This window comes from Etheostoma cragini, chromosome 21 (assembly GCF_013103735.1).
Source record: "Etheostoma cragini isolate CJK2018 chromosome 21, CSU_Ecrag_1.0, whole genome shotgun sequence".
Classification (NCBI taxonomy): domain Eukaryota; kingdom Metazoa; phylum Chordata; class Actinopteri; order Perciformes; family Percidae; genus Etheostoma; species Etheostoma cragini.
Window position 1 is genome coordinate 8480329 of NC_048427.1, and position 12449 is coordinate 8492777.

Genomic DNA, 12449 nt, shown 5'->3' on the forward strand with positions numbered 1-12449 from the left:
AGAGAGTACAGAAGGCAGCATTTATATTCTTGGCTTTGGCTTTCCTCATCATGGACCAACAGCCAGGCTGATGAGTGCTGGTATGTAAAGAGCTGCCAGGGCCAGATAGCTTCACTATTAAGAGCATAACAGATACTGCGTTTACAGATAAAGGTTATGCGTTCCTGATGCTTGAGCTCCTCTCAGAGCTTTCTGTATAATGAAACTGTTCCAATAGTTTCATGATACACAGAGATCTTACTGCCGGCTCACTGGGATTTATCTTAAACCAAAGGGTCCGTAAACTGTGCCAATGTCTCCTGCATGGATAATACAACCAGTAAGTAATCATACAGCTTTACTGTATGTCAAAAAAGATGTTATACAGATTATCTGCAAGAAGTGTTGATTTCCATGTACTAGATTTTACCGTGATATGTAATTCTTTGTGCATCTGTTGATGAGTTAGATATGTTTAGTGTCACAGTGCCATGATCGTTCTGTTCATAATCATGCTTCATTATTTTCTTTACGAGCATAGTACAGTAAATATCCTTTGTCATTTATTTGTTTTCGTTTTGCTCTTTTATTCTTTATGAATCTTGTTGAATTTATTTTATGCAGTCCTGTTGTGCTCTTGAATTCTTCATTTCTTTATTATTATTTTTGTTCTTTAAAAGATTATAGTGTCTCACTGGCACAAAAAGGAATTCTTTTATTTTTTATTTTTGTACAGTAGTACATAACGTAACTTTATTGTCCAACACCTTTTAAAAAAAGAAATGACCAATAAATTAATATTCATGTTGCCTGTAGCACACACTCACTTTAAAGGAACACATTTATGCCTGTTTAGTTTGTCATTAAGTCCAATTTCTGCTTCATTTGTTGATTTAATTTCAACATTGACAGAAGTTAACAATTTAAAACTCACACCCGCCCCTTATGTGTTCGTTCCTCTGTAAAAAATCATATGACACAATCAATCAATGAAGGACCCAGAGGAACAGCTACAGCACTGTGTAGTTTTTATCTTGTTTTAGCTTCACTCACTTCACAAGACTTCATTCACTTTCAGTCACTTGTGCTCTCTTTAGAAGAAAGAGAAGAAAGTTCAAGTTATCGACAGTGTGGATTTCTGGATTTATGAACTTTGTTTTAAGTGCTCATTATGAACAAAAAATGCATATATTCCTGTTTGACACAACAATTTCACTCTGGTATACCATGCTACATCAGATGTCTAAGCAGGCCATTTTAAAGGATGTCATGTTAAGTTATAGTATAGTATAGAATAGTATAGTTATGGTTATAGTTGCATGACACCTTGTAGGGATCAACTGGAGGAACTGGGCTGTTCCCAGCTGAACACTCTGGTGCCAGACAGACAGACAGAGCCGCCCTGGCCAACAGTAACCAGCAGCTGCTGGCCAGTCGGTCGGCAGCGTGTTAGAAGTTGTTTTATAATGTGGCTATCAGGTGCCAACTCTAGCTGACCACACAACGACGAGTGAGTGGAGCAGTTCGGGTGGCTCCAGTGTACATGACCTAGTGGCATCACTGTGCAGTATTAGACATTAGCCAAAAGGAGCAGCTAAATACTGCTTGACTTGAATTAAAAACTTATTTATCATTCTTTATATTTCACATTTTGAAGTTGCATGTTACTGTAAAGTAGGCAAGCACATAAAGAGAATTACTAGGTATAATCTGGATGAATTACATTTATGAGATACGACTTCTAGGACAGTTTTCTTTTGACTTTTGACTTGGTGTCTGCAAATCTACATGGCCCACAAGGCATATACACCACAGGATCTGACATGCTTACAGTTAATTTCAAAATAATATTTACAGATGTGCAGATACTTCACACTGTATGTGCTGGCAAGCAATTTAACACCTGTAATAGGGTTTGATAGAGCTTTCACATTTAGCAGACACTAAAACATTTAGCAGAGACTAAAACTGATGTTTATTCAATTTATTGTATTCTACTATATTTCCCGTACGTTCATATACAGGCTACAGTATGTCTTAGAGTTTCTCTACCACATACTTATTAGCTATTTCAGGGCTCACTGCCTACCTCTTTTAGTCTGGCTCATTACTAGACCAAGCTAAGCTCAATAGATTCAAGATTGAGCATTACTCTGGGGAGTCTTCTCTGTATTTTCTCTGCACAAGAGGCGTGACCAACGGGCATAGTTCAAATGACTCTGTACATAATTGGATAGTCCTTCAACCAATCAGACCAACAATCCGGGTAACTTAGAAGCGACAGCAGCATCAGCATCAACCAAGGGGGTAAGCCAAAAACATAGGGTAATTGTTAATATGCTGGAGTTACTTAAACAGCTAATTTACAAAAATTCCAAAACACACTTAAAGGAGACTAATCAATTAAAAACATCTGTCACAAGAATTTACTGTACAAGACAGCCTCAAAAGAAGACTAAACTGACCTCCGGTTGTTTTTCATTGACCTTATCGATACAAACCTTTAAACACCTTACCCATGTAAGTTGGATGCCCACTCCTCCATCTGTCTAACCCTGTCTGCTACACATCAATGCTGTTCTGTGATGGCCATTTACTGACAACTGGCAAGTCTGTGCTGTTATCTAGCAGCATTCTGACAGAACTGAGACAGCCAGCCAAAGAGCAGCAGCAGCATATTTCAGCTTCATATTGTGTATTTTGTGTTGTGTTACTTCAAAAAATCTAATCAAATGTGGTAGTCAATTGAAAAGATTAGTTAATTAAGTAAATTAACTGTGAATTGAATTTTGTCTTCTGGATAGTTGGATGGACAAAAAAGCTATTTGAATACATCAAGTTGGTTTTTGTCAAAGTACAGAACAGCCGGTGAACATTTCCCAACTATGTTACTAGAATACTTAATTTCGTCTGCAGTTACATATTGCAATAGTTGTACATAGGAGATAGAGTCGTTTTTTCCTACACCTGGTTAAAAGACATTTCATTCCATCACCATCTTCACCAGCAGTTACTCATGTCCCCATCCACTGCCAGACTGTGGTAGAACATCATTCAAATAATCATGGGGATGGGCTGCAACAGCTTTGAAGTCCATGCAGCTAGTCAGAGGCTGATTAATTCCAGTGAACACATTTCCCTTCCACTTTTATCTTTCCACCAGTCCAATTGAATTTTCAGAACGGCATAGATTTTTCAAGTGATGGTTTCTGTTTGGTGGGGGTTGTGTTCAGCGAGGCGGGAGGATAGAATGTCCAACACCATGAGTACTTAATTGATGCCATTATCACATGAACAGCACCCAAACAAAGAATTCAGTTAGACTTTAGGTGACAGATCCACAATCACAGCAGATCTCACGTTATGGCTGCCGCTTGATTTATGCTGCCAGTCTCATTTCGCTCAGCCATTACAGTTATTAAGTGCTCACACACAGAAATATGTCACTTTGTGTACCCCGGGAATTGGCTTTTATTATATGATAAAAAGAGAGAACCTGGAACAAGATCTTTGTTGTAATGCTGTGATGTGTGCCAGAGATAGGCCACCCTTTTCAGCTTATGCATGTTTAAGCGCCAGGCTATTATAATTTAATGGGATCACATATAGAAATTTTGTATTTTCTGACAGTAAACAGTCTTGTTAAAGGATGTTCATAAATCCAAGCGATAAGCATCTTTTGTCTGCCTATAATGGTGGTGCACATAAAATTGCAGTTTGAATCACACTAAAGAAAAAGACCATTACTACTCTGCCCTGAATGGAGCCATGCTTCTCTGTTGCCCCCCTGTGGAGACTTTAACAACATACATTTTGAATGAAATGTCTCACATGGGGACTGTATTGTTTCTATTTCCCATTGCATTGTGCAACACTTTTCATTAAAGACCTTTTTCTTTCTCCAGATATGAAGCGTCCAAAGAGCCCTGACTGGCTGGACAGCAGCCCTCCTCCCAAGAGTCAGGAAGGACAGGCGGAGGAAGAAGATGAGGAAGATGAAGAGGAGAGGAGGGTGCACAGAGCCAAACGAGAGCGACGTCAAGGCAGCAGCAGTGCCACTATGTGCCAGGTGTGCAACATACAGCTGAACTCTAGCACCCAGGCCCAGATCCACTACCGAGGGAAGACACACCAGAGGAGGCTGCGCCGGCTAGCAAAAGCTGTCAGCACAGGTATTCACCAGGGCTGGGGGCGGGTATTGAATGTTATTGATATATTTTCTGTGGCAATACTATATTGATACACAGACGCAAAAGTATTGATCTTTTATTATATATTTGTTGGTCAGTTTGTCTGCTTGACTGTCCCATTATGCAGCAATACAATTGAAGTGAGATACACAAACAGAGAAATTTATATTTTTAGATAAAACAGATGTTAACAAAGTTTCCTTTTTGGGATATCATTTGAAATTGGGAAAAATTGGAAGTTGGGAAAAAAGGTAAAATTGCAGAATATTGCAATATGTTTAAAATTGCAAAAATATTGCATTGTAACATAAGTATCATGATGATATCTTACCGTGAGGCCTCTGGTGATTCCCACCCCTAGTATTCACTGAATCTATTTTCTCAATACTCATTTCACTTACCTGCGCAAAGGTTGAGTTATAAACTGATTTACTGCAGATTATAAGATTTAAAGTAGCCTCACAAGGAACAAGAACAGAACTACAAACATCATTATCATTTGATACTACTAATGGTGTCTCATTGTATGTAATATCTTCTCAAATTCAGTTTTCTGATGCTGTTTGTATGTGCTTGTGTGACTGTCATGTGATTTGTTTCTGCTCTATCAGGGTCTTTCTTACAAAAGAGGCCATTTGATTAACTACATCTATACAATTTAATGAAATCATGCCACAAATTCTACCTTTACAAAGCGTATAGAGTAGAATAGAATAGAATAGAATAGATAGTACATATAAACAAAATGTATTTCCACTGGCTCATGAATACTGTTTTAACTAAAAACTAAAACTTTAAAAATGAAATAAATAAATACAAATGCTACAGAGTGTTATTTTGTCATTTAAATAATATGACATAAAAAATAAAAAAGATTAAATGAAAAAATAGTTATTGCACATTTTTATACATTTTATTAAGGGGGGTTGTTTTGAGGTCAGGAATCTGGTGGCTTGTGGGAAGAAGCTGTTGCAGAGTCTGGCCGTTTTTCTATGCAGAACCTCTTGCCAGAGGGCAGCAGAGAAAACAGTCCATGATGGGGATGGCTGAGGTCTGTCGGGATGTTTCTGGAACTGGTCAGGCAGCACTTGTGTGAGAGGTCCTCACCATTGTAGTGGCCAAGTTTTGTTAATTCAACTAAAAATGTTAATGACTGAGGTTGTAGTTAGTGGTGGTGTTTTACTCGACTGCATCACAGTTGTATATTGAAAAGTGTTTCTAACTATCTTACCCCTTACTTACTTTCTTAGCTTTTTCTAGAGTTTTCAACCATATCAAACATGGGTGAATGGAGTTTTCTTTGTAGGCATGCAGATGGATCTGTTGTCATGCAAGCTCATAGCTGTCATGATTTCATTCATAGCACTTTGCTCATGATGAAGAAGACTGAAAAGGCTAAAAAAGAATTCAATTTCATGCTTAACTCTATGGATAATTTGTTTAGGTTGTAGTCTGCAATGGTGTATGATTCTGTACTTCAAAGTGAGTCATATTTATATGAATATCTAGTGAGAATAATAGCATAGCAGACAATAACCATTTTAATTGAATTTTCAAAGCAAATTAAGACAACTTATTGAGACAGAAAAAGGACAGGTAGTCCCAAATGAATGGACCTTTCCTACTGCAGACATTCTGACTTGTCATAGCAGAAAACACACATTAATTACACTTGTGTGTTATACCGATGATTAAAATGTCTGCTGTGAAATGTCCATTGCTGATGCTTAAGTCTCAATTATTGAAACATAACAACAGTGCAACACTAATTGCTAGAAAGAGACAATTTCTAGACCCTCACCAACATTGACTGAAAGACTCATAACTTTATATTTACTTACAAACTGCCTCAAAATGACCATAGTTGAATCAACACCTAATACAGTCTGGACAAAAACAGAACATTATGAACTTCAGATTGCTATTTACTGCAGGGCAGTTGTACTGTCAGTGCTTCAGTTATTTTGTCATCTGCAGTGTTTTAATCAATTTTCCTTCTCCAGAGGGTCTGTTTTCAAGTGCTAGAAACATATGCTGCTTTGTGTCTGCGCCGCATGCTTCTTGTGGAGTTTGATATCAACAAAATTTGCCCAATATCTGCTAAAAGTGTGAGTGAATGTGACAGTGCAGGTACTGGGTCTGGCTTTAACACTACTATGTTTTTTTCCCCTGCTGCATAGACAAAATATTTTACATGTAAATGCTGCATAAAAGAACAGTAAAAAGTAAGGTTTGAACTTCGGAGCCCTCCACAACCTGTCGGGAAAGCTTTTTATTTACTTTGCACTGACTATGCATATTCTGCAAATATAGGCTTTCCAGTAAAAGTTGTGTTGTTTGGTGTTTTTGGCACACACCAAAAGGTGGAGAAATAGTATTTCAGTAGACTCGGAAACTGTACCCTAATACCTAACACGCCTTGTTAAGTCAGGTGTTTATTTATTTGGACTTGTAGTATACTTTATCTGTCACAATTGTGTAAATGTTCACATCCACAATCTCTGAGGAGGCGTTATGCAGTCAGTATATTTTTACTATTCCAGAAGAGACCATTTTCTGCACACCTGTTTTGACGAGGGGCCATTAATCACTTTCACTCACAACCACCTGTGTCACTGCCGCGCTGATCAATCAGCACTCAGCAATCACAGAATAAGAGCCTCTAATGAACAACTGGCCAGTAAGATGGCACTTTTTAATGTTGATTTATGAGTCTCTCTTTTTGTTGGCTTAGCACACATGTTTAGCTGTTTCAATGTAACACTGCACATAAAGTAAATTAATAGTATATCCATTGTTTAATTTCTCCATCACTTCAACCTCATTTTGTTATCATCAGAATGTTATTGACTTTTTCTCTGTCAGATAATAGCCTCTGCAGATTATCATTCATACTTAAAAGTATAAGACTGATCCCTGGCATGTGTGTGTGTGTGTGTGTGTGTGTGTGTGTGTGTGTGTGTGTGTGTGTGTGTGTGTGTGTGTGTGTGTGTGTGTGTGTGTGTGTGTGTGTTTGTCTACATGGTCCCCCTTTTTGGACTCTATCTATCAACCTATTAAATATGGGACTTTCCAGCATCCAGCACCAAACTTTTAGTTCCCGACTGTCTGATTAGAAGCACTGATGGTGACTCCAGTAACCTTTATGGAAATCCACAACTGTCCAGCATTTCAGTGTGGAAACTGACACTTCTGTGAATGTTACCCCATTTCAGTTGATAACGAATGACTGGTGACTCCTCCTGCAAGACTGCAGATGGAGTTACAGACAAGAACTGTCTGAAATCACTCCCTCATCAACATATTTCGTGCTCCCTAGAGCACTTAGCACCGATATTGGACATAGCCAAGATAAAAAAGAACTCTGGTTTTGGTACATATATATCCATCAGTTACAACAAAGACAGCTTTATCAGTTTACTATTGGAGATGTCTCCTAGTTGGAGTTAGTTCATGCTGTCTGCTTAAATAAACCAAAAGGAAAGCCAAAAGCAGAAGCACAGAGTTGTTTAGTCAACAGGCTTTTCAGCAGCCTGTTGGTTTATGTGTTGCATATTTATAAGGCAATCTTAAATCTGCTAACTGTTAGCATACTAAATATTACCCACAACAGCAGTGTTACTTTGTCCTTGAAAAGTAGATTTCACAAAACTCTGGATCGTAATATCCACTTGACATCACTATGCAGACGATGTGCAGCTCTCTGCAGTGGCTTCCTCTATGATGCAAAGAGTGTTGACAGACTTGACACTTCCCTTCCCTGTTGCACATTCATCTGGTCTTCTTTGACCCGACACATCTGAGCCACCACTGATCAAGTGACTTACCTTGAGACTAAATACAACTTACTGTCTCATGCATTTGTCTCTTTGCAAGTGTGTCTAAGCCTTTTTTGTACTTTTGCCTGTGTGGGGATATTTTTTTAAACGTGCAGTTTTAATTTAAAAGTAGTTTTAGGTCTTTATTAGGATTTTTTCCAAAAAGATACATTCAACATGCAACAGTAGGAAAAGCCCACATGTAAGTTATAAAATGAATGATGTTGAATTCAATTTGGCTGCTTCCAAAATGGATTTAAAATGCAATCCCGTTATCTCGTTTGTGCCCACGTTGTGATCAGATCGCAGTATATTACCGACTGTTTCTACATCTGACTACTTCATGTCACTTTTACCTTGTGCTGTAAACACAGTATATTTTCAAAACCTGCTTATATTTATGAAATTAGGTCACAGCATATTTCTGATTGCGGATAGCTGTCGCCTATCATTTAGACTGTGTTGGCATATTTATTTGACTGAAGAGATTTATTATCTAGAGGACCCTATGTGTGTCTGAAAGTGCTACAACAATCTGAGAAAGTGTGAAGGTGACCTCCATTCTGCTCCAGTTTGCTGGCAAGAAAGTAGGGAGCTATTTGTTCTCTCAGATAAAATGCTGCTATTACTGAAAAATTTCTCTAAAACAAGTGGAGGACTGTGCAGGAAATAGTTCCCTGTCATAATTCCTACCATAATGAACACTCTACAGTATGACATACACAGAATTTTAATTTACCCCTCGGTGTACTGCAACCAAAAGGGCTGATGACATATTTTGTTTAAAATGTGTTTCCATTTTGGTGTAGGGCATTGTCACAATTCATTGTCTGTTGTTCATAATTGCATGCTTTGCATAATATTGATGAGACATTAACAGCATTAGCACTGACAGAGTTTAAACAGCCAACCTGCTGCACACCACAATGTCAGAGCTATCTCATCCAATAATTGATAGTTAAGATGTGACTCATGGGCAGCTTGGGTCAGTCCCTCAGGGTAAAGGGCTTTTTGTTTCCCCACACGGGGCACATAGTGATTTCACACCTGCCTTTTGAAACCGGTTACATGAACCCTACAGTGTTTGTTTGGGTTGTTGACAATACAACAGTCAAACAACTCCCTGACCCAAAAATAGCAGTGAAAGGGCTTATTTGGAGCAGACGGGCAACTCGTCCCATGGCATGAAAATGTCAATTTATACGTTTTTTTAACATTAATATGAGTTCCCCCAGCCTGCTTATGGTCCCCCCCAGTGACAAAAATGGCGATAGGTGTAGACCAAGCCCTGGGTATCTTACTCTGCCTTTGAGAAAATGAAAGCTCAGATGGGTTGACCTAGAATCTTGCTCCTTATGAAGTCATAAGGAGCAAGATTACCTCCACTTTTTCTGCTTTGCACTACGATAAAATTTGGCCCGCCCATGAGAAAGTGAGAGACATCATGGCTTTCAAATGAGCAAAGTGGCTGTTGGCCAGCTGCAGACACAGAAATGGTACGTCCTTAGGAAACCTCATAGTGGGAATGGCTCTAGTGGCTGTAATTCTGCACCAAGGCTGAATTTGGGGAAAGAGACTTTAGATACAGTATGAGTATTACTAAGGTTATATAAAATCATCCTAAAAGCACCTTGTCATGGGACCTTTAAAGACAGGAAAAAAGCCTTTAAATTGTCCTTTCAAAGACATAGACTGCCTCATTTTTTGACAAAATCCTGTTACGTATGTATTTTGCATGTTAGTAATCAACATTTCTTGCTCTAGTCATTCACAGTATATTAAAAAACAAATGTCCATCATATATGCTTTCCTGGAGATCCAAGGTGACATCTTCCAAAGTTTTTTTGTCTGACAAACAGTGTAAAATGCAAAGATATTCAGTGTATTATCACGAGACAAAGAAAAGCATTAACTCTTATCTTTTGAGAAACTAGGCCAGAGTATTTGTCCTTTTTGCTTGAAATTGTAATGTATTTTGTTTATCACTGCCTGTAATGTTTCCTATCTAACCAACAGAACAATTGAACTGTAGGATTTAATTTCCTATGGCGCACTGAGCATCCCTATGGTGGCTTATATACCATTTTGCAAAATAACATGACTCTTGACATGATTTATCAACAGTTTTCTGGCACAAAATGCCAACCAGATCTTCTTGTAAACAAACAAATAGTAAGGAGGATTCACACACAAATGGCAGATTTACACAATGCCATTCTTCCTGTTGCCTATTTCCAAGAAGAAAGAAGAAAGGAGGACAAGCCAAGTCAATTAAGGGGATTGAATAAAATATATTCAGTATAATTTGCATCACATAATTCAGAATATGCTATGGATGAAACCAGCCTAATAATACCTATTCCCTTCCCACAACTGAACTAGCATTCCCTTTATTTAGCCGCATGAAGTAATTGCTCAAATGAAAAGATATTTTAATAGGGTGCTTCTCACTGGGGGCCTTTTGAAAAGGGAACGTACCGAAGCTGTTTCCACTTCCTGCACTCCACAATGAGCAATCTGGACCACTGTTGAGTCCTTTCAGTTCAGGGGTTACGGTTTTCAAATTTTCAGTATGATGTGTGTTTGTGACATGCGTATAAACTCACATGAAAATCCCATTTTTGATATGCGTGCATACTGCACACACAGACACCCAAAAGTTGAGGTAAAGGAGAATTAGGGGACGTAATGGGCCTTATTGAGGCCCAATAAGGGTTAATTGATCCATTATTTTACAAAAAAGCAAAGATTACACAATATATTAAATATACATATATGGACATATTTTGTAGCACAACTTGAGAACTAATTTATGCGTGTCATGTTCCCATGGGTCCATTTGAGATTGAGTCCAAAACTTCTGAAGGCCTCTACCTACAAGATCTACCCATATTTACATTTCCAATGATTTAGGTACATTTTGTCCATTATATGAGGTTATATAATTGAATCTTTTGAAAGTAGAAAAGGTCAGGGTAAAAAAAAAGACTTGTAAGAAGGGCTGTCCTTTTTTGCAGTGATCACATGCATACATTTTGTTGATACAATATTTCTACACTAGTAACAAGCATTTTTACTTCTTTTCAAGCTTTTGTCCAACATGCATCCTGCTTTATCGTTGATACATAACTCAGAGTTTGGTGCATGGTCGCTTTGGCTGTTGACATATGACAGGCATTTATTTATGGTACCATGAATTGAACTTATAAGAAGCTAAAATGCTCCTTTAGCTCTTTTTTGTGAAATCGATTGGATAATTTTACATTTTACCTATCTCCAACATGATTCAGAAAGGAGAGAAATGGATAAAGGATCAACAAAGCGAGTAAGAACACAGAAACATCCGTTCAAGAGGATTTTTTTTTATTCAACTCCTGTGTCTTCCCACATATAAGAAATATATCAAGTTAAAAACATTCCTAAAGACAAGTGGTGCTATTTTACAAGAGTGTTTATTTTCCTGTGAGGAGTCATAGGTTTCTTGTGCACAGTTAGATTACATGAAAAAGACTGTAACATCATTGACTGCAGGCTTACTCTGCAAGATGTGCACTGATATGCATCTTTGGCTATTTTTAGGTATTCGTCATATTCCCGTGTATACGCACCAACACACCTCTGGCTAAGAAGCTAAGTTTCAGATTAACTTAATGTGACTGTACTTGGATTTGATTTTTTTAAATTAAGACTCTTCAGACAAATCCTAAATCCTGAAAGATGAAGTTGGTCAGAGAGGTGACCTTAACCATTTACTGCACCGTTTATAACAATCTTCTCACTGAAAGGGAAAATTAAGCCTCTCTTCTTTCTGAAAAAAAGCTTCCCCTCACTAATAGAAAATCTCCTCTAAGTTTCTCAACCAGAGCTCCACTGCAGATTGACTTGGTTTAATACTTATCTGACGGTTGAATTGTTCCTCCTCCACACACACACAAACACACAGACACACACGCTGAAACAAACAGTGGTGAAATAGGACAATTATCTGGTGTTTTTTTCACTGCTTGGCCTCATTTCATACAGCAGAGATTGGTTAGCAAAAACCTGCCATTTTTAAGACGTCACTTGATCTGTCATCAACAGCTATTCTGCTCAGTCTAAAGGCCTGCAGGAAGGAGTGGACTGAGGGACAAAATAACAGGAGGGATGCTGTCTTGTTTACCATTTCCTAATTTTTTTCTGAATCAGTGGTTGGCAGACACCAAAACCCCATGGGGCTGATATCATCAAAGCAGACACCTGTTTTACAGTATTCTCCAATGGATGAGTCATCTGCAAGTCAGAGATGTGTCAGAAATGACCCAAGGAGCTTTATTCGTTTTTTAGACGTGAAAAGTAACTTATCGGGTATTTTAGGTGGCAGAGAGACAGTATTCTGGATGTAAAGAAGAGTCAATAAATTTGAACACAAACATGAGAAACGTTGGATTTGTCTCGGTGGTGAAAGTGTTACTTTTTGAGA

The 12449-nt window shown here is 38.1% G+C and overlaps 1 protein-coding gene across 2 annotated transcripts in view; it reads left to right on the top strand.

The window, feature by feature from the left end:
• Nucleotides 1–131: 131 nt before the first annotated feature.
• The window catches only part of LOC117937045 (zinc finger protein 385B-like), a 41189-nt gene continuing 28871 nt past the window's right edge, over nt 132–12449 (top strand). The window contains exons 1-2 of one of the 2 annotated variants that reach the window (XM_034860680.1): nt 132–319; nt 3885–4151. In XM_034860680.1, the coding sequence (XP_034716571.1) occupies nt 304–319; nt 3885–4151 (283 nt within the window). In that variant the 5' untranslated portion in view covers nt 132–303. The remainder of the gene's footprint in view (nt 320–3884; nt 4152–12449) is intronic. The other variant, XM_034860681.1, reaches the window with a different exon arrangement.